Source organism: Centroberyx gerrardi, chromosome 19 (genome assembly GCF_048128805.1).
Source record: "Centroberyx gerrardi isolate f3 chromosome 19, fCenGer3.hap1.cur.20231027, whole genome shotgun sequence".
NCBI lineage: Eukaryota > Metazoa > Chordata > Actinopteri > Beryciformes > Berycidae > Centroberyx > Centroberyx gerrardi.
In genome coordinates, this window is record NC_136015.1 from 10136588 (window position 1) to 10162903 (window position 26316).

A 26316-nucleotide genomic window follows, 5' to 3' on the forward strand; every position below is an offset into this window, starting at 1 on the left:
AAAGTTTATTCTGCCATGAAAACGGTCTTATATTATATCATCACATTGTATCAGCTGTCATCAATACTGATACACATTAATACAGACAAGTAGCTACTGTCCGAAAACAGTGGCACAACGAAGAGACAATGTTTGTTTGTTTTTCTTTATTTTTTTAAATCAGAAAGAACAATGTCTGCAAGAACATCATTTTAGGTTTTCTAAGCGACCTCATACCGACATTCAACAATCACCATGCAATCAAAAACACTCGTTCCCACCTCAAAAAACAAACAAAAACAAAAAAATCCGAAATGTATACAAAAACATAAAGTCTTGGTCAAACCAAAAATTAAATAAGAATTTGAGGAACAAAGAAAAAACAATACCTCATGAGTCACACTAAAACTATTAGTATATTTAGTGCACCTTTCTCCAATTACTCACTCACTCCGTCTCTCTCTCTCTCTCTCTCTCACACACACACATACACACACACTTTGTATTAACTGCATAAGGGTGTACCCATGAATAAGATGTCAACGTTTACTAAATACTTTGTTCAACTTCTTTTTCAGGTAATCTGAAGTATATAAAAACAACATCCAAACAACATTCGATCCTTTTACCAGTTGGTGATTGTATTATTTTGGAAATCAGGTGGTTTAGGTCCATTTTAGGGCCATTTCAACAATGAAGGATTTCTAGTGACAGAGTGCCCTTAAGTTCCCTTAAAAAAGGTTTTTTGTTTTGTTTTTAATTTTGCCCAAATCCATAACATAAAATAAGGTGCGAGGTAGAATATAATCTGACCAAAAACTAAGTACTTTAAATTAAAGGGCTAAGCAAAATTGTGCTTGAAATCAATTATTCCGAATTTAAATCATACAAACCTAGCCTCTTAAAAACAATTTGATATGGCAATGTACAGCTGTGTATCATGGATACACAAAACACTTATCAAATTTAAATTAAGGCCTTTTCATTTTAGTCATTGGTATACAGTATGTCACCATGACATATGATATAAGTGAAATGTTTTCCAGTATTTTAGCTTTTAAGTTGAAATGTCTAATAAACAGTACATGCCCTCATACAACTTCTGACACAAATCTGTAACTTTTAGATCAATAATGCTGTCTCACTTCTTTTACCACATTACAAAATAAAGTTACCATTATGAACAAAAAAACTGATACTGCCCTTGGCAGTCTCTAGATGAGAGAACAGCATATTAACCTTTCAGAAACCTCTTAATGGATACAATCTACAACCTCTTGCTTATATTGTATAGATATACAAAGAGGCAAGGCTAAGTGGGGAATAAAACGGACACACTCTTCCCCTTCATAGATTCCCATCCAATCCACATAACTCTGTTAGACTGTCACAATGCTGGCCATGTTGACTTTTATATCTGGTTGTCTATGCTTTCATCAGTCTGTAAAAATGGTAAGAATCGGTGACTTTATAATACTAACAGGCACAAAGAGAGACTGGTAGCATCGCTAGCGAGTTAGCTGTACCTCGCAACTACCCGGATTGCCTGTGTCTATAATAAGCAAAATATTGTCCAGTGTGTAAGCTACATTTTTCCCATGAGAATTTTTATTTACAGATGTTTTGAGTTTCTTTTCATTGTTGCAGCTTTTGCCATTTTAGGCTCCCAACAGAGGTGAATCCACACTCAGAGAAAAGGACATCCCAAAGTCAGGCAAGAGAGTTCAGAAATATGCAAAAACCTAAAGCCTCAAGTCCCAGCTCGCAATGCTGCGTCATTGCTTTTTGTCCTTCTTCCTCTTGTCTGTTTTACTTCCAGCTGTTGTGGAGACAGCGGGCCTTCTTACAGGCTGAACTGCAACCCTCCCGTTAGCCCCGCACTGCAGGGTGAATCTTTCAGGGCTCAGGGGTTGTCCTGAATCATCCCTCAGCCTGGCTAGGACGTCCCTGGTGAGCTGCTCAATCTGCTGGCCCACAGCGCCCATTGTCTTGGCTGTCAGCTGTTTCTCCCTGAGCAGCCTGTCTCTCTGAGCATGCAGCCTTGCCACCTCCTCCTGAAGCCCTGTGATGGCATCTAGTTTGCGCTTGCGGCAGTTTTGCGCTGCCAGCTTGTTCTTCCCCCGCCTACGGATGTCCCTCAGAAGCGTCACCTGTTCGGGTGAGAAGCCATGGCCCTCGAGGACCTCCAGAAACTCTTCCACGGGCATGTTGACAATCTGCAGGGCAGAGAACGGGATGTACATGGCGCGGGCTCGCATCTCATCACGACTTAGCTCCCTGTCTTCCGCCCTCTCCTCCTCTTCATCGCTGAGAGGCTCCTCTTTGATGCCTTTGTGGGGGAGCGTTGCTACTGATGGCTGGTGGAAGAAAGCAGGAGAGGAGTAGCTGTGGTCATGCCACACGCTCTCACTCAGATCCACAGGTGACCATGTTGTGGTGTAGTCAGGGATGCCTTTGGAGGGGATGGAGTCCACCTCACTGCTGTAGCCTGTAGCCCCACACTCGTCCTCACAGTATGAGCTGGATGACGACGACACCTCGGATGTGCCTGGATGAGTGAAGAATTAACACATAGGAGACATTAAGTATGAATGCCAACAAGCTTGTGCCTCCACAAAACAGGGTTGGGACGCAAAGACTTTTCATCTAGGAATTACTGTAGAGATTTTAACCAACCTGGGGAGGCTGGACCTCCAGAGCTGCTCTCCAAGGAGAGACCGGAGTCTGAGTCCGGGTCCTCCAGGACTCGTGGTTCTATGCTCCCCAGACCACCCAGCAGCTGAGTATCAATGGTGTCCAGGCCTTCCAAACCCAGCAGATTTATCTGGTCAAACACTGCCTCGTCCAGACAACCACCCAGTGTGCCATGTGATGACACGTTCCTGGTTACATTACATACTGAAGCAAAGGGGAGTGCAGCCGAACCCAGGGTCATCCCTGGTGATGAGTCTGAGTGGGAGGAGTTTATGGATTCCAGTCGGAAGAGGGGTGCTTGTTGCTGGACGACTGGTCTGGCCTCTGCTCTCTCCGGCGTCACACCATAGGCTCCAGCCCTGGTTACCATGGCGTCACGCAGACTGACATCCTGGCTGATGGCACTGGTGATGTCCGAGTCGATGTCTAAAAGACGCTCAGTAACCAAGGTGTCCAAGTCCTAAACATGAGATATGTACACTTTAGTAGTTCCTCCAGAACTGTATTCTTGGCAATGTGGAAAAGCCTGTCAAACAGCATTTAGACCATCATGTGACAGTAAAACTCATACTGATGAAATTCTTTTAGGTGGGTTAACTCCTTAAAGCAGGTTGTCCCACCGCACCTATTCAGTGGTAGAAGAAAGTCTGGTACACTTGTACCATTGTATTCATACACATCTTAAAAAAAAAAAAAAAAAAGTACCGATTACAGGAATTATGAAATCAAACAGATATTTACCCTAATGTAAAGAAGAAGACACCTGAATTTCCCCTAGGGGATCAATAAAGTGCATCTTATCTTATCTTAAGTTCATCATCATAGGGGGACAACTTACATCTAGGTCAGTGACAGGCAGAGAGAGGAAATGGCTCCAATGCTGGTCAATGTCGATGGTAGGAGGATGGTGCCGCGCTGGATCAGAAGGGGCAGCGTTGCCATTGAGCAGACCCTGAAATAGAATTCATAGGAATACAGCATTTACACAGTAATACTTTGTGTTAGCTTGATGCCCAAGTTTTGACTCCAGTGCCAATTCTAGTTCAAGTGTCACAGTTTCAATCCTAAAACAATACCATGGTGAAAATAAAACATTCACACAGAAACATCAATTTAACATGAAAACATGTAAAGCTGCTAAAATGCAATAATCATATTAAATTTTGTTTTATTTTGTTTTCCATCAAAAAGCCATTGATTGGGGCCTTTGAAGAGGAGGAACTGAAACTATAGCAAATTAGATGTGAAACACTACAAAATAGAGAACCAGTTCAAGAAAAATTCTAGCATAGCAACATTTCTAAAATCAGGTAATAAGACACATTTTTCAGTATTGATGCACTGTGCAACACTTTCTACTGTATACAGCAAGTATCATAATCAGCCAGGACCGTACCTCTTGCTCCAGTGTGGAACTGTGTGCCAGCTGACTGAGTGAGGCAGGTTCCTCTTCTTTAACATGAGCATCATCCTCCTGGTGGGGAAAAGAAAGACAGACGGAGAGAAAGGGAAAGACAGAAGTGGAAAACAGGAGGATAAAGAAAACAGGGATGAGCATAGAAGAGGAGGGGGCAGCCTATTTATTAGCTGGCATACAAAGATCTTAAAGAATGTTACATTTCTGGCTCGGTGACCCCAATCCAACCATTACTGCTAATTGGATATCTTAAACAATGATTATTGTTCTGTTCTGGCAGAGGAAAATATTTGTTGTAATGAGCAAGGGTCGTAACTCCTGAAGGGACTGAACCCAGCTTAACTGACTCTGGACTACAGTTAACCACAACTGTCATCATCCTCCTGTCAACTGTGCTCATGGCCATTCAGTACGGTTACATGATCTCAAGTAGTGTGTCTCCAACAACAACAAAAGGACTATGCATTAGGAATGTGTGAGCAGGTGTGTGTAGACACATGCGTGTATAAAACTGGGGCTTAGGGCCTCTTAATATCCCACCAGTTAGGCTAATAACCACAGGGGATGACCTAACCCTGCTAGCTATTGTAAGACCCTCCAGATAGACCAAGTGGAGCAGTAAATGTAGGTTACCACCTGTCTACCAGAGACAGAATGCTCTTTAGGCCTATATCTCTACACAGACAGAAAATTATTTTCCATGCCTAAATAATATAAAGGGGTTGAAACCCCTTTTATATAGGAGGGGTTTCACTTGCTGATGCTAGAGGCAAAAATATGACAAAGTGTACCCAACCCAATCAAGTTCTACTCAGACTCTGTTTGGGCTTGTACACTTCTGTTGAAGAGGCTTTCCCACCCTGAAATGGCTCTCTAGACACAGGCCTACTGGCTTACTGTAAAATGGCACAGCTGTAGTCTTCTTATTTGAAAGAGTATATCTAAACAAACCACAACATCTCGGCCTATAAGCAGCTTAACTATCAAGTATTTTACACAAAGAGAAGGTAAATAATAAAAGATGTGTCAACATGATCCTTGTGACCAAGACTTGCCCTGGGAGGGGGCAGTACTCGAGTATGGACCACCGCTTTTGTGTAAGCAAACAGGGTGTGGGTCTAAGCCTCACTTCTCCACCTCTCTCAAGGCCCACAGCTGGTGGTTGAGCCTGAAGACGGGGGATACAATTACAAAATCGGCTACATCGACTGGCCTCAGGGGATCACATCCACCAAGCAGCTGTTTCTACCCTGAACCAGAAAAACTGGATCACGAGGGGGCTCAAATAGAGGCCTGAATATGATTACAATCTATAGATAGATAATGACAATCACTGCCACATTTCAGTAAGAAACTACACACACTTCCAATTATAACATTCAACAGTAATCTGAGTACACTGCAGCTATTAAGGAACGCAAGCCCTACCTCTTGGCAGATAGTGGTCTAATAACGAAATGGCCATCCAATACAATGGCTTTATCAATTAAATTAATCTAATACACTTAATCTTACTGTAAAGAGTTGGCCTGACTTTTCAGAGAGGGCTTACCATGAGTTGTTCCACAATGAAAGGTGACAGGTGCACTGGACAGTTAGCTGGATACTTGTTAAGTTGTGCACCAAACCAGTCAATCTAGCTAACTTTAGCCAGCTACTTACATAGCTGGACCAGTTAAGTCTTGTTTAAAGTACCCATATTGCCATAGATGAACGTTTGTCCCAAAATCCAACTGGACAAGCCATGTGACAGAGGATTGGGCTTTTGCAAAGTGAAAGTGAATGTGAATGCACATCGCCAAAGTTGCAGAGATAAGTTATAAGTTATTATATTATGTTGTCCTTGTACTTGTGGAATGGAAACCCATCATTGCATAACTATGGATTAACGTTAGCTTGCTAACCGTTAGCTAGCTACAACGTTAGCTGTGTTTTAACTAACGTTAGCCAATTGACAACTTTTAACTCCAGTTCACTGACTTAATTTAACCCCGTACTGTAACTTAGCCAACCAACTTTCCTTGACGTATAGCTACCAATCAACTCTGCTAAACTTTAGGTTGATTACTGCCCACACTTGCCTCTTTAAGAACCCCGCAGGCTCCAGAGCTACAAGGCCCTTGTCCACCGAGATGCTGGGCTGTTTGGCACTCCTCTTGGCCACTGTCAGGCAGGTGTTCACCGTCATCGCTGGCATCGTCCCCGGGGCTCTCCAACCCCGAGCTGGTGTCAATGCTGTTGCTGTTTGAAGGCTGTCCAGAGTCAGTCTTGTCAGTGGCAGACACTTGGTGCACCAGCCATGCGTTCAACTGTGTGGGGAACCGCGGAGAGCCCAGAGTCCGCACCTCGTCTAGCAGCCGGCGACTGGCGAAAAAATAGTCCAACTCGGGACATTTGGGGTGCACGCTGTATCCATCTAGAGTGTCTCTCAAACTGTGAAATGGTGTCTGGATGTAGGCTGAGCTGGGTCCCAAGTTAATCTCTAGCAGAGGCGTAAAATAGCCATTCAAGTAGCTGTCGACATCCACACGAACTCCAATCAAACTCAGTAAGATCGTAAACTGGATCAGGCCTTCTGTGAAGTATTTTTTCGCGATTTGCATTTTCTAAATACTTGGAGAATTGCGAATAATGGTGAAATCCTGACCCAACAGTTCCCCTTTCCCGAGTGAACAAAGAGAAAAGCCTAACAAAAGAGCACGCCTTCTCCTGTCAGACAAAGAGGTCCGCCCGTACCGGCGAAAACGTTGGTTAGCTAGCTACTAGCTGTTAGCTATCAGTTTCAGCTAACAGTTAACGTCAACTTCCTGACAGAAACATAGCGTACACAGTTGTTCTTCAATCACTTACAGCGGATCAACTATTTTAGACAGTGCTGTCTATCAAAACCTTGCTAACGTTGCTAGCTTAACATTTCCCAGCGGATGAAATGTCAATCAAGCTAAATATTCTCACCGTAGTGTGCTCACTGAGGAGGGGACTTCAGTTCAGGATTTGCATAACTCACGCAGACTGGGCCCAAAAGCTTCCACCGCAACAGAGTTTGATTGGACAACAACAATGCCCGTTATATTTTTGACCAATGAAAGCAAAGCATTAGTGTTAACCACCACCAGTCGCCACCCCCAGTCATAACAACACAAATTATTTACATTTATAAGGAAGAATTTAAACCGATGTAACTTCTGAAATGTACACTGAACACTATTATCGTGTTAACTTGTCATATTCAACAGTGTATTAATCTCAAGAGGGATTACTTAACTTGTGCCTGCAGTTCCGGGGAGGTTTGTCCCACTGACCTGCATTTGCACGGTGCCTGGCCTACTGGTAAATGGATGAATTACAGTTTGAACTTGTTCAACTCCGTATAGGCCCAAATATCTCTTATAGCCTATATATAAGCGACCTTCTTGGCTAACGTTAGCTCTAGATGAATGGAAAAAGGGGTTGGGCAAGTTTATTAAGGCCTAGCTTAATATTCATTGTTTGAATATATAATTTGAAGCATTTACAACGGAACTGCAATGGTTGAATTCAGACCGCAGGTATTCCTGGGGTCCAAAAAACAATTGATAAAATGGACATATAAAACAAGCCTACTCTTGTACTGTATTCATATTCTGTGAATGACACTAGGCAATGCTAGAGAGAGAGCTATACTTATCATTATGTCATGAAATGTTATTATGAATGAAAATGTGCTTACACTGTCTACTCAGACTTATTGTAGCAGTGGTTTTATTAGAATGAATTGCTGTCCCAGCTACACCACTGTCTATAAGTGTGAATAAAAGACACACTACACAGTTAATGTTGTTTAAAACGTGAACATTAAGCCCCTCAAATCAATAAATATTTCGTAATTCAGCCTGATGATGGAATCTGGTTCCATTTCAGTGTACTCTGATTGTGTTGGCGAATTAACTAAATGTTTAGTATTGTGACAGAGCAAATTCTGAGCAAACTTTAACAGATTTGGTTCCACTTTGGGGCAGCATCATCACCAGCTACTTCCAGAGGCCTTTTTCTTAGAGGTGATTTTTCTTCTTTTGACTGGGACAATGTCATTATCACCCACCTAAATGCCTGGGAAAGGGAACTTAGAAGAATTGAGACAGACACTGGTTGGTCCCAGGTGAGGAGAGAAGTTGCTGGATCCCAAAGTGGTGATGGATGATACCAAGCTTGTGCTTTGATTCCATTGCTTGCTCCCAGGTCAGTAAGACAGCCACTGTTGCATCCAAGGTCAATAAGAAACCTATTGGTTGATTGCACACCAGTTAGACAATGGGTGGGCCTCAGGCCAAAAAGACAGATATTGGTTGATCCTGTGCCAATGAAGCAGCCATTGGTGGATCCCAACTAGGGGTCTGTGTTTTCCTACCTCAAAGTCCAAGTATTCTGTATTTATTCAGTGTACACCCCTGTACACTGTACAGTGCTGTATGGTTTTATTGTAAAATATACATCATAAGTGGACTAGTACTGAAGCACCTTTATAACATTATGATCCCACCCCTGAGTCTATAAAACAAATTTTCTCACGAGAAAAAGAGTGCTTCATAGTTACTACAAATCATTTATCAATTTTTTATAACATTTTAATTAGTCTGTAATTGATTTACCAACTGTAGGGTCAAAAATGACCCGAAGACTATCTTTGTACCCTGATGGTGTACAGCTCTTATAAAAAAAAATATTAAAAAGTAAATGTTTCACTTTTTCTAATTGTAAGATCACTCCAGGAGAAGTCATCAAGTTTTTTGCAGAAAAAAAATAATTTAGGAGGTTTTCACTGCTGTTAAACTCAGAAATGGGTCATTTTTGACCCAAGGACAACAGGAGGGTTAAAATAACACCTCTAGTCCCATTATTTGTACACAAACCTTTTCCCATAGAAATTAAACAGTGTTTACTGTTTAATCTCTATGCCTTTTCCTTCATCCTGAAAACTAGCATCACCAACCTGGACTCTTTTTGCTGTTGAGGAAAGTTCGAGGCTGAATGCTTCTGTTGTTGTTGTTGTTGTTGTTGTTGTTGTTGTTGTTTTGTGGCTTGGCCCCTTATTGGTTTATGGAGGTAATCTCCCCCAGCTGGGAAAGCTTGGTGCCTTTAGGTATGTGACTGGGCAGTCAGTTTCTACTGCAGTAGAATTATATAGAAGTCAAATGGAAACGCAAACGATTAAAAACTGAGTTACTCACTTTTCATATGCTGAATTTACAAGGGAAGAAAACCCCTACATCATTTATCTCTTTGTCTCTTAATGTTTGCATTCCAGAATTACACAAACATAATGCACATGGTATGCTAAGGCCTCTACATGCATAAATAAAAAATAGATAATGGGGAGACAAAGTCAGACTTGTTTTGGAGAAGCATTATAGTCCACTACATACAGTCTCCTTAAATGATCTCCAGTCCTTCTCCAAGACCAAGGCATGATCTAGTGAGTTTATATCACGAGCTTGATGACTGATTCCCTCTGCTACAGACATTCTGAAAGAGAAAGTGTTTGTGTGAGAGCATGTGTGCATGTGATTTGTCTGTCTCTGGCCAGAATAAACATGTGTTTGCTGATATGTGGTTAACCAATACACAGGCTTTACCTGAGTCAGTGCGGCAAGGTCGAGCCCTGAGCTAAATTAAAAGAAACAATACAGACAGACAGATTAAATAAACAGAAGTTGACTTTATCTTTAAAAGACAAAACATAGGCAAGGCCTCATCAAGATGAATATATATCCAATTTAAATTAATTATATACTAGGTAACATAAAGTACAACATACATAGTAAAACTACAGAAAATTTAATATTTTAATGAAAAAGTGTCATAACAAGAAGCAAGTTACTAGTTCAGGGTGTCCTGTTATGTTTAACAGAGCTGACAATGCATAAGAGTCTTAATCTGGGATCTGGTTTAATTGCGCCTCCTGCTGGTGAACAATGGTAATATGAATCGACGACCATTTTTAGTTGAACTGACATGATTCCTATACTGTAAACTGTTGCTTTGTAGACTCGTATGCTACAATATAACAGTGTGTTAAAGAATGTATTTGTACAATCTACTTCATTTTTGATTGTAAGCTAGGTCTATTTGCCATAAGAAGACCAAAGTTTCTCATTTATTATCAGTGTCTTGTTTTGCTGTGTTTTTTGTCAGGTTATGCAGACTAAAATATATTTTTGTTGTTGCGTGCAATAATAGGCTATCTCATTACCCTACGCTATTTGATAAATTTACAGTGTTACAACAGTGATAATTTATATATATATATATATATATATATATATATATATATATATATATATATATATATATACATATATATGTATATATATATGTATATATATATATATATGTATATATTAGAATTTGCAGGCTACATTTCAGTGGATTGTGTTTTATTAATAGGGGTGAATTTATATCCTTTTCTTATCTCTCTATAGACATAATACGGTTTATGTGAGGCCAAGAAGAAAATAATATTGATAATATCATAATATTGATATTACTACAGGCAATGACTCAAAATACGGTCTATGCATTTGGGCCCAATACCTTTGTGACTCAAGTCCATTACTGCTAAACGGTGGGTCAAATGGCAAACTGGCATTAATATGGGTGTGCTCACAGTAAAGTTTTTCGATTTTTCATTGGTGCAGTATAGCATTTTGACCTCATGAGTGGATGATAATATACAGCGTATGAGAAACACCACTCCCACCAGGTGTCTGATTGGTTCACAGCCCATTGTTGAATATTGCATGACCTATTTAACCAGCTCAGTGCGGGCGCTGAGTTGGAGCGTATTTCTGTCCTATGAAAGTCTGCCAAAGTCTGGAATGGGAAGCAGCCTACGGACTTTTTATGTGCCATAGCATTCTACAGAAGTCTAGAAAATGATATAGGAACATATGGAGCTGGGGCTAAATCACGTCTGTTTCCCAAGAAGTTCAAAACATTGTCAGTCCGAGCCTAACTTCAAAAGTATAATAGGATGAATATAGGCTAAGTCTAAACTATGAAGTGCATACAAGTTAAACGTGTCTTATCTGAATAGAGACATGCATGACACGTCATTGAGTAGGGCATACCTGTAGGCTAATATGGTTTGGCTACAGTTACGTTACGTTAGTAATGACACGCATAACATTCACACGGTAACATTTGCAGATATTGAAATCAGTCTATAAAAGCATAAGACATGTTCTACAATAATGTAACAATTCATGTAGCTACACAGTAATGTAATTATATAACTATTCATGCTCCCAGTCACGGTCTGGCAAACAGCCTGAAAACAAAGTGTCATTAGAGGTCCGCATCATGCAAGCTTTACAAATCGACTTGGTGGCCCGACAAGTCCACAGTGTCTAATGCTACAAGCGACTTAAGCTCCAAAATGCGTCGCTTTGAAAAGCTGTGAAGAGTGATCTACTCCGATTGATCTGACGCCAGCGTGCAGTCACTTGATTAATCCACAAGTATTTTCATAACGATGGGAAACACATTTAAATCAACTTTGTGAAGTTCTGACAGATTTATTGGGGGGAGAGCTCTTAAATCACCGCACGGACTCCTCTGAGGATGAAGCTGATTGGTGGGATAACAGATGATGTGTGGGAGGCCGAGACGCATGCGCAGTGGCTTCGTTGCCGCAAGGACTCATGGGCAACCCGAGGGAAGTCGTAGGGAGGAAGTGGAGTTAAGAGCTTGTCCGCACGTTCTGATATTAGCCTATACATTATAGACTTTTATTATAGGCTATTTTTATTGTTTTACAATTACACAGTTATTCTCACAAACTGGCCTTGGATCAGTTTGAGGCCGATTTTGGATTTTGAGTGCAAGGCAAATGCAGAATCTGCCTGTCAAAAGTAGCCTAACTTTTCTGTACTTTCATGCACCATTGCTTATTTTATTTTATGTTATTTGACAAATATTTGATGAGGCAGAGAGACTTTGTAGGCCCACCCTTCATTGAAACAGGATGAGAAACATTAAATTTGAGCATGGACTTATTGATTAGTTGCCTACCTCATTTAATACATTACATTATAAAGCATCAGTTGTATTAAATAAGTGAAATCATTAAGTTTAGCAAATTAATCCATTCAATACTCTAAACGTATTTAATTACTAGGTTTGCAGGAGTGACAGTGTAGGCTTTTGAAAATATTTTTGAAACCTGTAATTATTTAAAATAATATTTTTTTCAGATAATTGTACAACATAAATACATAATTTGGTTATTATAGGTCTATTCTAAATGACAAGCCAATAAAAATCTATTCATTTAATTATATGTCAATAACAGATTTTTTTTTATTTGACCCGATTTCAGTATATTTACCACTTTTAATTAATCATTATTTTAGGTCAAAACAATTCTTTCATTAATTTATGGTAAATTCAAATAAAATTCTGTCAACTATGATAACGTTTATTCAGAGGGAAATATTTATGATATTTTCTATCCCGTGCCTATTAGCCTATTTCGAATAATTTTTTGGACATCTTCAATTCCCTGTCAATAGACTACTAAGACATTTTTTTTTATTAGGCTAATTGCTACACCATAATAATGGCCTTCTAATTACTCATCCCCTAAAAGTGAATTATTCTATAAATGTGTATTGAAATATAGCAAATTTCAGCATCTAAAAATAATTTGTTTAAGTTCATCATTCTAGTGTAAATCTAGAGTGAATTTGAGGAGGCAGGCTTGTGTAGTTTCTGTCCCATGCAGCTGTGAGGCTGAGCGGCTTCAGGCTGCAGAGCTCCGTCCTCCAGACAGCAAAACAACCGACTGGCTGCTCTCCTCCTCCAGACCCCGCTGCTGCGTGATTGACACCCGCATGTGGCCAATCAAACGAACGAAACAAAACACTGCCTTTCTATTGGTCTACCGCGGCAGCTACAACGCACTGCCTCAGCCAATCACAGAGCGCAGATTACCATACAGTTAAGGCTGCCTCTCTGGCAGGCTCCGTGGCGCCCCGCAGCGGAGGCATATGGAAATAATTTTACATCGAGCTCGGTTCTGCAAATTGAGTTGTAAGAATGAAAAATGCCCTGCACTTTTCATTACTTTATTTCTCCTCCTTTTCAATACAAGTCTTTGTTTTAATGCTGATGGACTAAGCAGACCTTCTCTACATTATGTGTCCCGCTGCTCTGCGGTAAATTGATTAGACATGTTCTGAGCGTTTGTTTCAGTCAGTGGTGTTCCTGCTTTCTTTCATCAGCAGTGCTACAGTAAATCTATAATAGACACAAACATAGGACTGCTGTTTTTATTATCACGCAAAGCCATGTAATAGACAAGAATATGTAACGAACAGATAGACATTTTATGCCCCTTTGCATTCAACATGTGATGCTATTATGCACAGCTGCTGTTTTGCTCAACAACTGCTATTGCAGATTTAACCACGTGGGGGCGCTACTGTCCAACTATAAGAATGGATCACAACAAGACCCATGTTGGGCTTTGACCTATATCAGGTTCTCACAACTGAAACCTGTGTTCACTGATTGAAATGTTACTGTCCCACATGGCCCCATGCTTTTTAACTGAACAGAGCCATAATTATGATCAATAACATCTCTATTTGATTTAAAGAATCCAAACTGCTTTAGCCTCACATAATCTCATCTAGATTTTGGATTCAAACTATCTCTCTCTCTCTCTCTCTCCCTCCCTCTCTCCGTGTCTCAGGAGTGCAGAGGTTGAGGGGGCCAACAGTGGGGCGAGGCGTTGACAGGACGTTTCTCAGCGCGAGCAGCAGTTGTGGATTTGATGTCAGAGTGTGAGATGGCTGCCTTGATAAAGCTGGTCTGGCTCGCAGAGATTGGCAGCCTTCTGCCTGGAAAAGAAAACAGAAAGGCCCTACATAAACAGAAGAAAATGGCCCCGGCCGAGCAGAAAAACAGCCCTGTGTGATGTGAACTGGTAGCTTTGGAATGATATCAGCTCAGGCGTGTACTGTAGACACACACACACACACACACACACACATAGACACGCACACACACGTATGCCAACTACAGCGCTGTCCTGATCTTGGAGAGCCATTCAATTTCTTCTTCTAAAAATTATTATTATGGGGACTTATTATTATTAGGACTGTCAGACCTCTGAACCTGCATATGGATTTTTGTGCATATTATGTAAAAGAGAGGCGGTGTGTGTGTGTGTGTGTGTGTCGTGTGTCTTCAGGCCTATAGTGCCTTTTTCTGGTCTTGAAGGAAATCTCCATGTGTCCACTCTGTTCCTGTAGCTATTGTGTCTGCTTCACTAATGGACTCCTCTCACCCTGTCTCCTTTTCCTCCCTTCTTTCTTCCCCTCCCTTTTCTCCCATATCATATCCATGTATTCCCCCGGGGTCTGATTAAAAGGCTTTCTAGCGGGGTGAGGGGAGAAGAGAGGAGAGAAGAGGAGGGAGGGGGTGGCAGTGGCGAAGAGTGGTCCTTATTACCCCATATGTCTGGACAGAGGAGGATGGAGTGGAGGTCCTCTTCCAGTTAATCAATAGAGATACCGTCCCTCTCTCTCTCTCTCTCTCTCATTCTCTCTCTCTCTCTCTCTGTCTCCTCTCCCCTCCACCCCAGACTCTCCCATTAGAGATAATGTGTCTGGTATTGACACTGCGAGGTCTGGTCTCCGGGCAATATGACAGAAATACGGTGCTGCTCTGTGAGGCCGAGTTACGCGTCAAAACTCTGTGGTTGAAAAAACGTCCTGAGTCATCGACTCTCTGTTTAACCCGGTTGACTGCATGTAGCGTCTCTTCATTGTTGGCCATTCGCTAAAGAGTCACCATTGAATTAGAGGTGGTACAATGGATATTGAAAACAATTCCTGTGTTGGTCCTTGGTAAACTGAATGATAAATATGATGGTATCGATGTTGAGTATATAACAATACATTTACATGCACTCAGTATGCAGGATAGTCAATATTTCATCTGTGAACTGGTGCATGTAAAGTCATTATCCTGTTCACAGTATTATCCGGGATACTGATGTGTGTAAACTTGTTATCTCTGCGCAAGCTCAATTTAGCATATTATCATGGCCATTTGGTGAAAATATAGCAGTTAGCTTTGGTAAGTCCAGGTCCTCTCATTTTGGTATGAAGATGACACTGAAATGTGTCTTTCAGTCATGAAATATGTCAATATTCATGGTTTTTGGATGGCAGACTGCATCGAAATAGCAATTTATTTAAGGTAGTTGTGGAAAAATGCAAGTCGCTGGTCGTAGTCAGGTCGCAGTGGAAAGTTCTACAGAGATCATATTATGGGCCCAGCATCTTTCAGTGAAGTTGTAACTCACTTACTTCATTAGCAAAGTCATTGGCGGGCAAACACAGAGAGGCATAAATTCTGTTTATTGATGGGTACATGCATTCAGGGATATTTGAGAGTGGATTATTGAAGGTGCAGTTAATGAAAATAACCCAGAGAAATGCTGTTAGGTATGGTTGTAGGCATGGTGGTGGCCTCCTAGACACTGGCTGACTGGAACAGACCATTGCTGACTATAGGACGGGGGTGGAGGTGGGGGTGGGGGGGTGCCTGTCTCTCCTGGCTGCCCGAGGGTCGTGTGGGTGTCGCTCTGCAGGGCCGCGGGGCTTCAGACACAGAGCCGGAAACTTCTGAGAGATGCCTGGGGTGGCTGCGGGGAGGACGACCTCTGACCCCCCTGACTCGGCGACCCCCGGGGTCACGGAGGGAGGGGCCGGCGCTACGGGGGATAGGCTGTAATTGATGTGGCGAGGGAGGCCCGCGGCGTCTATTGGAAGGAGAGAGGGTGGGAGGGATGGAGGGGAAACCCGAGGCCCCAGAGGCGGGAGTGGGAGAGCTGACGAGGGCCCCGGTCTGTGCGCCCGGGTCCACGGTGCCGGTCTGGATCCGATGTGCCGGGGCGATGGTAGATTAGAACCTCAGCTGTCCAAACCACAGACAAATCTTATTAGTTAAACTGACTGGTTAACTAAACAGGAATGAAGAACAAAATATGCTAGGATTCAAAAATAACATTCTATCAATTATATGCAACAGCTTGAGTTTCCTTGTTGGCATATGCAATTAAAAGCATTTCAGCTGCAAATTGACACAGTCACATGAATGCATAGTTTTTACATTGAACAATTTTTGGCCTGTTTTTTTCCACGTATGTCAAGTATCTGAACTTTTCAATAGTTTAAACGGCCGCTGTTTCCAAGGGGCTGCAATTAGCCAAGTTCTGCTGTACTTAAAGTCTAATTGCCGAGACGTTGAACCATGAGCCACGCAAGTCTTTGTTGTTATGATAACACCGATTTATCCATATACAGACAGGCAGCTAAATGTGTCTCCCTGCGCTATAAAATATTCCCTTTTGAGGTACTTGTCAGTAAAGTGAACCCTTTGCTAGTTTTTGGCAGAAAGTCACAGTTGTTCTTTTTTTCAGCTGCAGGTCAAAGGGCAGACTGAATTGCTGGGGTCTGGGGAGGGGGGGGGGGGGGGGGCGAGGGAGGCAATGGCTGACAGATGTTTACAGAGGCCTGACTGCACCTCTGTGATCATGAGAAGGGGATAGGAGTGTGTGTGTGTGTGTGTAGGAAAGAGAGCGTGTGTGTACGTGCATGTGTGCATCACTGCGTAAAGCCTAATCACGACCCCCCCTCCGCACCAAAAATCCCCACTCTAGCCCACTCCAGCTCCAGCCTATGGGACATGCGGTGAATACCCCTCTTTGCTGTGGCCCAAACACCCAAACACTGGGTTCCCCTGTCAGCCGCCCTGGCCCCTACCCTAACCAGATGGCCTGGGTCTGTCTCACCAGGGGCCCAGGCCCGGTGGGCTCTCTGTGGGCCTCCTATCCCATCCATCCCGCCTATCCCGCCCGCTCCGGTCTGGACCGGCGCACTGACTGCCCCTCATTCACAGCCACGGGATTCCTCAGCGCGCCGTGTTCTCGCAGGCCGCTCTCGAGTTACCGGCAACCCGGCGCGGATCGTGTCAAAGCTGTTATTTTAGAGAACTGGGTGAGGAGAGGGGAAAAAATGTGTACGGTGGTGTGTGTGAGGGAGAGAGCGAGCGAGGCAGAGAGATTCAGAGTTTCCTGTCCGCATCACAGCGCTCCTGAGGATTCGAGCGCTGTCACAACGTCGAACATAAACATGTCCTCCCCAAGCTATCCAAACACGCTCAAAGAAAATAGATTGAATGGTGATATTGGTGATCACGGATTCATTACCCTTCTCTGTGTGTATGCTGACACACAGTATGTTGAGAATGTAGCCAATGCAGTATCATTCTGTATTTCAAGTTCTCTTTAAAAGCTTGTGAAGGAATTCCTAATTCCCACACACTACTGGGGATTGAAATTTTTACAGGTCACATTTGGGCAATATTTCAATTCTTTCACTCTATACCCCTTCACCTCCAATGAAACATTTTCTCATGTATTCAAAGGGAGGGGTTGGAAACCCACGCGTTGAAAAATTCACAGCGGCTTCTTGCCATTTTCTCCGTGTAAACTTAAATTGACCGAGGGTTTGCGTGGAAATTGTGGAGCGGGATTTAGCAAACACGCATATTAATGATGATGGCCCTTGATTCGCCATGCTTGACTAGGAGAAAACAGACAGTGTTATGAGGGAAAACGATTTGGCCCGCAGAACATGTTCCCCACTCCAAGACCACGGGTTAGTTAGGCCACTGAGAGAGTTTAGTTTGCATGTTTCCAATCCCTGTATTTCAGTGTGGAAAAACAGCAAAACAAACAAGCAAACAAAACCTCACTGGAAAATGTTGCCAGTCAGCCAGATCTGCTTAGCACAGAGATTTCAGTGCAATTTTGTGTCCTGCATTCAAAATTGATTTAATTTGTTCTCCCAGAGATGGTAAAAAAACAAGACCCTACAGTATGCACTGTAAAATGAAATGAAGTGGAAAGAAGGCTTGTGGTGAAAGCTATGATGAAAATGAAGAAAAATTATAATGCACACCTGGTGCTAATATAAATAATGTAAAGACAGGGATGGAAGTTTTACAAGTCCACCCAATCCCAAGTATTCATCCTGTCTGTGCTAGTACATAATTGTCCTTACAAACCATTTTACAAGGGAAGCAATGGAGCTGGCATTGGCACAGCAATCAAATAGACAAACTAATGCTCAAAATCTATAGGTTCCACACTTTGTAACAGAAATACAACTAATAAATAGCGGCGAAACTTCAAAGCTATTCCGCTGCAGTTGTTACATGATAAGCTGCGAAGGCACACCCCGCCTCTCTTGTTTAAAGCGGCTGATCCCCATAGCTAATACCCATGATGGAGCAGTCCCTGTGTTTCTCTGGCCTCCATGAGTGACACTGTTGTTGGATCGGGGGGAGGAGGGGTGTGTGCCGCGGACACGGTGCTGGTTTCACGGGGCTGTGACTGGTGGAGTGTAACGCTGATGAAGACTTCATCCAATCTGCTGTGTTCATGATGGGAGAGCAGGGAGGGCGACCCCTATCCTCTCCTGACCTCCCCCCCCCCCACAACTCATTCTGTATCTGTTTCCCCTCTCTCTTCTTCTCCCTCACTTCACCACCTTCCCCTGCAGCCCATGAATCCACGGATATACGTATAGCTGTATGCACACGGCCTACGTAGGAGATTGCGCGTGTGCTCTTGCATACACACAAGCACACACGCATGCATGCGCACACACACACATACGAACACACATGCATGCCAGAGTTTCCCCGACTAGTTTTAGCGTCCCATGATGGTCTAAATGCTGTTTCAGAGGCTTTTTCTCCCTGCCAAGAGTCAAATTCTGGGGGAAACACTGATGCATGCCTGTATGCACGCAAACACACACACACAAAAAAACACCATCCATCCCACCATCTCACTCATGCATTGCCTCTCTCCATCACCCACCATTTCCACCGACATACACACACTACATGGAGCGTGTTCCAGCCCGTCTTTGTTTGTGAATGGCGACGCAGGAGCTCCTAAAGGGAGATGGAGGGGGAATAAATGGAGGATTTTCAGCTTGTTAAACGGGGCATTAGAGGGCTTGTGACTGGGAGTTGTAGGCTATAAAACCAAACGGTTCGGCTGCACTCATGTTTTAGTGCATTGGCTCACGGGCTGACAGCTTTGCTGTTTGGGCGTCATTTTGGGCCATGCCTTGGGGCATGCTTTACGCTGCTCATTTGGCACAGGGGCGCTTTCAGGACCCACCGGAGGCAGATTTAGGGAGAGCCAGAGCCCCACATGCAGACTCACTCCCCCGCGCCAATCTGAATGATATAAAACAGCGAGTGGAGGAGGAATGTAAAGCGTATATCATGCTCTAGCAGTTCCCGGCCATTTCTGCCTTAGAGACTTTGTGTCTCAGTTTGTCTTGTGTTTTTTTTAATTCATTTCTGTGTTGTTACAGGGTTTGGAGTTCTAAGCCAGATGTAAAGCTAATTGGGTTAGCGCTAGATATGATTTGCTATCAAGGTTTCTGAGAAACAGGCAGGCATGTGTTAGAAATCTTGTGCACATCTGAGTTCGGTGCAGATGCACATGAATACACGCGTGCCTTCGCACACACACGCACACACACGCACACACATACACACGCATTCATCCTTTTTATCAGGAGGCCTGGAGGTAATTTTCAGGGGTGCTTAAATGATCTAGGCTGCCATAATGATGTCCGCATGCTGACATATTTTCATATTTTCAATAAGGTATTCCTCCTGTCTGTTCTCCATATAGCACCCTGCCGTCTGGAAAAACAACATCACTCTAAGCTGCAGAACCAGGGAGGAGAAACAGATGAAAGAAAGAGAAGAATAAAAGAGAAGAAGAAAGGAAGGGAGAAAGCTGTATACAAGGCCTGCTGCTCTCTCCATGGGGTTTGGGGTGGAGCATTCCCTGTCAGCAGTTCAGTATAAGGTAAAATCAGTTCAGTCCACATCATTTACTACTATGAAAGTGCCATAAATATGTGAAACTATAGTCATTAGCTTGTTCACTTTTAACTGATCCATCCAGGCAGAAAATGCATAAATATCATAGATATTCCAGGCATATGAGCAGCAGTATCTCCTTCTCTCCCCCTTCAAAAGTTACTGAACCGACAGAGACGATCAAACACAACCTTGTGTGATCTGTATGGGATGTAACTGTGAGCAACAGTGTCCGGGCAACCATCCTAAACCTTCTGAGTATCCAAGCGAGGCATTCAGAGAATCTGAAGACTGCCATGTTGTATGAACAGCCTCCTGGCTGCTTCCACCAATGGACAAAACTGTCAACAGGCAACACAGCACAGACAGAGGCAGAGACATTCAGCAGGCCGGCCTTTTCACTAGGAAAAATGTTTGGCCTCTGCCTGCCTGTGTCAGTTGGTCTTTGATTGGCGTAAACTGCAATATCAATACATCGAGAAAAAAATAAAACATAATTTTTCCTCTAAATATCACCAGTGATATGATGGTAAATAAATAAGTGGGTTAACTGTGACCTGGAAGCACAAGACAAACAACAAAAATTGATTATATCCTCAGTAAAGCATCCATTTAGGTTTTTTTCTTTAACAGAACCAATCTTCATATGAGATATTACTTAAGATTACATCATAAAGACTTTTGTCAGTTTAAAAAAGTGGATAAAATCTAATCCACAAGTTTAAAGGTAGGTAAACTGAGTTTAAGTGGGTTTACCCTCCACTACATCCCTGCAATATCAGGCGCTTTCAGGCCCCTGTTTTTGTTGTTGATAATTTTGTTGTTGTTGAAGATGACGCCAAGAAAGATGATGAAACTGTGGATGATAATGCAAGCGTATCTCTGTGGTTAATGGTTTTGTTTCTGCGCACACGTGGTCCAAGCTTTCTCCCGCAACCTCCCTGAACTCTGACATCTTGCCTTCTGACCCTGATGCAGTGGGTCAGAGAGAGGGAGAGATTGAGAGAGAGAGAGAGAGTGAGAGAGAGAGAGAGAGAGAGAGAGAGAGAGAGAGAGAGAGCAAGAGAGAGAGAAAGAAGTCAGACTCTCAGGAGACACGAGCGAAGAGGGAGAGAGAGGGGAGAGAGGAGAGGGGTTCCTCTCTAAGATGATACAGTCATCTGTCATAATAGTTGTCACAGCGATATGGATCAACAGTTCCCATTTCCCCATCTGCTGTGTGTTTGTGTGTGTGTGTGTGTGTGTGTGTGTGTGTGTGTGTCTGTAGTGTGCGCCTGCGTGCACACATATGCGAGCCTGCCTGTATGTGTATGTGCTCAGACACATTTCCAAATGGGACCCCGAATCCTCCCATGCAACACAAGCACACAACAGGAGTTTACATCTCACCGGTTTGTATGGGTGTGATGTTCCGACCAAAAAGCTCGCTTGTGCTGCGTGAACCAATAGAGAGGAACAAAGTACATCACACACACAAGAGCCAGAAGTGTTTTTCAGTTGACAGTCACTTCATCATTATTCACAAGATGGGCCTTTGTCCCCTTTGTTTTAGTGACCATGTTAAATTAGCTCAAAACAGATGGGTGCTGTCTTGCTGCCAACCCGTCTCTATATGAGCGCTATGTGTGTGTCCTGTGAATGTGTGTGTGTGTGTGTGTGAGAGGAAGAAAGCAAGCGAGACAGAAATTATTCATGTACGGCCTCTATGTGTGTGTGTGTGCGTGCGTGTGTCTGTGTTTGTTTGTGTGTGAAAGTGTGTTTGGGTCCCCCATTACAACTGAGATGTATGCACAAATCTGCCTTTCCTCTTTGGCTGTCTAACTGTCCAGCTGTCGTGTGTGCAGATGTATGTGTGTGAGTGTATTTGTGTGTGTGTGAGTGTGTGTGTGTGCATCTGACGGTTCTGTTGTGCAGATGTCCTGGGCTTGTTGTCCTGCCAGTAACAAGGGCTTTTGGGGAGCAAAGTGGAGGGGAGGACAGCCAAGGGATTGGCAAGGCCATGAGGTGCAATCCACAGGGAGTCAAGTTGCGTGTACGAATGTGCGCATGTGTGTGTGTACGTGTGTGTGTGTGTGTGTGTGTGTGTGTGTGTGTTCGAGCGCCAAAAGGTGTCGACGGGATTTTTGGGGGTCTTTGGGAGTCCAGGATCGGTCGAGTGCGTTCCAAATTTCCAAATTCAACGAGTATGCGTCTATGTCAGCACACACACACACACACACACACACACACACACACACACACACACAGTTTGGGTATATGCGTTCCAAACCTGATCTTGGATGATGTCATATGCAGCTGCTGCGCGGCTGACAGACAGTTTCCGCACCACAACATGGGGCCCTATGGTTCGCCTGTCAGGCCGATTGACAGGTGAATGACACCAATGAGAGCCAGCCGTCCCTCCCCCCTAGGAGCCAGGGACTGAGTGACAGCCAGTAAGCAGCCAGAAAGAGCGTCTCTGAACCTGAAAGTAATCTATTTAACTCTCTCTCTCCATCTCTCTTCACTCTCTCTCTCCTTCCTCTCTCTGGGCTTCCCCTTCCTCTGCCTCTCTTTCTCTCTGTCTTTCCTAGCTTCTCTCGCTCTCTCTCTTTTCAACCGAAAAGAGAGAGAGAGCGCTTTCTCCATGGGTATTTTCCCTTTTCACTGAAGGCCTCTGTCTTTTTTCACTGTCTCTCCTCCGCCCCTCTCTTGCTCCCTTTCACTCTGTCTGTCACCGCTCTGTGCTGTTTTCTATCACTGTGTCACCGAGTCTTAAGGAGCAGCTTGACTGCCTCTCAGTTCTGCCTCTCAGTCAAAATTGGATGAGAAGTGTTTTAAACCGAGTCAAAATAGGGAGAGGGTTGTGTGTTCTGGGAGAGAAGGAGTTCAGTGTGTTTGTGTGTGTGTGTGTGTGTGAGAGAGAGAGAGAGTGTGTGTGTGTGTGTGTGGGTGAGAAAGTGAGAGAGTTGAGCTACAGGGGTGGTATTCCTCACGTCAAGCTGTTTACTCTGGGCATAAATCCCTCTGTGCCCTTCTCTGTTGCCAAGTTCCTCTCCTCTCCTCTCCTCTCCTCTCCTCTCCTCTCATCTCCTCTCCTCTTTGCCACCTACCCTTTAGCGTTGACACACTCTTCAAACTATTAAACAGTTTTAGCTCAACATTGCGCCGTCCCACCCAAATTTGGAAGACAGAGTGCGGGCCGCACGAGTGTGAGGCCTTTCTCTGAGGCTTTTTTCGGAGCATCCCATCCTGGAAACATTACACGGGCGGGTTATTTTGACGTTGTTCAGCTCGTTTTTTAAGGGAAATCTTTTAGTTTGCATCCCCGCCCTCACCCACCCTGTGGATTTCCACCCTCCACTCCATGCGTCTCTCCCCTCTCCTCAGACCCTCACGGCCCACCCAAGTGCCTTTCAGCCTGGCACTCCGCCCGAGGCCCACACACCCGTCTGACCCTGCTGCCGCAGGCCCGCCGCCCCCGGCTCCCTTTACGCCCGCTGACCCCCTCACCCCCTGACCCACTGTCCCACGCTCCCTCGGGCTTTCTCGCCATGCAACTCTCTGACTCTCGCCCCAACCGCCCACACTTACCCCTGTTGCCCAATCCCCCCCCGTCTCCCGCCACCCTAAAATGTACAGAAAAAGCTTGGAAAGTTTGTCTTGCAAAGGTGTTTAGGAAGGGAGGTGCACATGTGCAATGTAACTATTTGTGTATGTTGATGGGCTTGGTATTCTGGGTATGTGTGTGTGTGTGTGTGTGTGTGTGTGTGTGTTTGGGGGTGGGGGGTGGTGGGGGTCTGGCTATGGAAGGTTCATATAATCTGCTTTATTTACCCCTGTGGTTTGTCTCTCTCTCTCTCTCTCTCTCTCTCTCTCTCTCTCCCTCTCTCTCGCTGTCCTTCTCTCCCCTCCATGTCAACTCCACTTGCACTCTGCCTGCCTTCCTCTTTATCTCAATATGTTTCTGTCTCATTTGTCCATCACACTCTTTCAATCCATCTTCGTCTGAGCGGTGTCTCGCTCGCTCGGCCAGTCAATCTCCCTGCTCCCGCGAGCGCTGAGCTGTCTCCCGGGAAGTCTCTCGCTGTCTGTTCCTGTCTTTCTCTCCGTCGTTTTTTCTCTGTGTGCCTTTCCTCTGCCTTGTGAGAAACTCTTAAGGGGTCTTTGTTACCAGCTCGAGTCACTTCCATGGCGACCGGCGGTGACTGACAGCTCTGAAAGAGGTCTCTTCATCGCGACGGCCGGGGCTACGGATGGCATGGAGGAATGTGTGTGTTTGTGGGTGCATTTTACATCGGAACATGTATATGTATACTTATGTGTGTGTGTGTGTGTGTGTGTGTGTGTGGTGTCTGCTCGCCAATGTGAGCGTTCATCCTCCGGCGGGTTCATTTTTCTTGTCGTGGGGTTACTGTGATGTTTATCTCAGTGACATAGACAAATAAACCAGGGCAGAGTCAATCTAAACCGGGCAATCAGAGCCGAGCCTTCTACGGTCCTGCAAGTCTGTTTGTTTATCCTCTATGTTTCCTTTGAACCCCACACCCCCGACCCCTACACACACACACACACACACACTTATATAACCCAAGAGAGAGTTAAGTGTGTGTGTGAGAGAGAGAGATGCAGAGAGAGGCCAAAAATGATTGAGTTCAAGAGAAAAAGATAGACATCTAGAGAGGGTTTGCCTAATGTAACGGCACAATCAAAGTCGAACCGCTGGAAAAAATATACCCACCTTTGTCAGTTTTTTTTTTAAATATGGAAAAACTAGTTCTTTGACAAATGAGGGGGATTGTCCAAAGTTAGGTCACCGTTACGGTAGCTTTTAGTTTGCTTGTGGCTGCAGTTATTTCAGTCCTGGTCAGCTCCCGTCCAAAGAGAAACCCTCCACTGACTATCTTGGAAATCTGACTGTTGAAGTGAAACAGAAGGAAGCTTTTATGCGAGTATTTTGTCGTAATTATTTCAATCTTCAAAATGCGCAAAAGTGCAAAAGACTACGCTACGCACTTTATGCACTTTATCTTGGCTGGACTTTTTCTGGAACGGGCCTCATTATTCTCTGTCAGCCATTTAAGAGCCGAGTATCTGAGCAGTGATTTTAATCAGAACGATAACATCAGTCGCTCTGCGGAATGGAAAACAGGATTGTCGAAATTGAAGGCTATGCTATAAGTACCTTAACTGGACTGAATGATAAGAGGCGGGACAGGACGTGGTCAGAGGTTGACCTTTTGACTGACAGGAGCCCCCCGGCTCGATGGACAAGCACCATGGACCTGTGGAACTCAAGAATGTCGGCTCGAATTTAAACTGAAAACCTGTTTCATTTTCCACATTTCTCTGTGTCTGTGCAGTGTCTAAAAGATGGAAATATGTGTCTGTAAACCCCGTATCAACCCAAGTCAAACATCAACACACTGGCAGTCCGAAACTCAAAGCCATACAATAACACAAGCAATAGACATTCCATAGCACCCAGTGAGAGGGCTTGAACTGTTGAAAAAACAGTCACCATATAGGAAAACCCCAGAAAATACATGGGTACGGCATCTGATATTTTAAAGAACATTGCTCTTGAAATGATCTTGAATTGGGAATAACAGCAGGTCTTTGCCTCCTTTCATTTGAAGTCAGCAAACCACATTACCAAAATACCCAGCTGTCGAAAGAGTAGATTGTATTGTGGTAAATGGCTGACAATCAAAGTGGTCATGCGTCTTAGAAAAGCAGCAAGGGAAACCGTCTTGAACTGGCAGCGGTAAGAAAGCACGCAGCAGACTGGTGGTCATTCATTTCAGCCTTCCAGTGTTCAGAGGGAACCTCCATCATATGGAAGTCAGGGAGGAGAGAGCGCAGACAGGCCAGACAGAGAGAGATGTAGTCCCATGTAATTTGTATTTTTAGGTCGGCTTGTTATCGTTAAGTCTTTTTGAAGTCAGCAGGCATCCTTTGAAATGATCCAACACAATGTCATGGATAGAGATGGAGTGAGTGAACGAAGCAAAAAAAAAAAAAACGATGAGTGTCACGGTTTCTTGAATGTGACAGGCCGCTGCCCCATCTCTCTCAGCTATCAATCTCCGGGGCATTCTAATTGGCCATAATTGGTCATAATTGGATTTAATTGCCTTTGATTGGCTGTAATTGGGGCGATGGGCTAATCTGATTCGAGATCAGAGGACTGGGGGTCCTGTGTGGTTTGTGAGTGAGTATTCCCTCGCCCTCCCACTGACCCAAGATGTGCACATCAAACGTATGCGTTTGAATCA

General features: G+C 43.9%; 1 protein-coding gene across 1 annotated transcript; it reads right to left on the reverse strand.

The window, feature by feature from the left end:
- Nucleotides 1–146: 146 nt before the first annotated feature.
- Nucleotides 147–7043, reverse strand: nfe2l3 (nfe2 like bZIP transcription factor 3). The gene is made up of 5 exons (XM_071919258.2): nt 6172–7043; nt 4070–4147; nt 3512–3625; nt 2656–3133; nt 147–2527 (listed from the first exon to the last, which is right to left on the reverse strand). Exons 1-5 carry the CDS (start codon nt 6691–6693, stop codon nt 1755–1757), a joined length of 1965 nt encoding a protein of 654 aa, XP_071775359.1. The 5' UTR covers nt 6694–7043; the 3' UTR covers nt 147–1754.
- Between the last annotated feature and the right edge of the window lie 19273 nt (nt 7044–26316).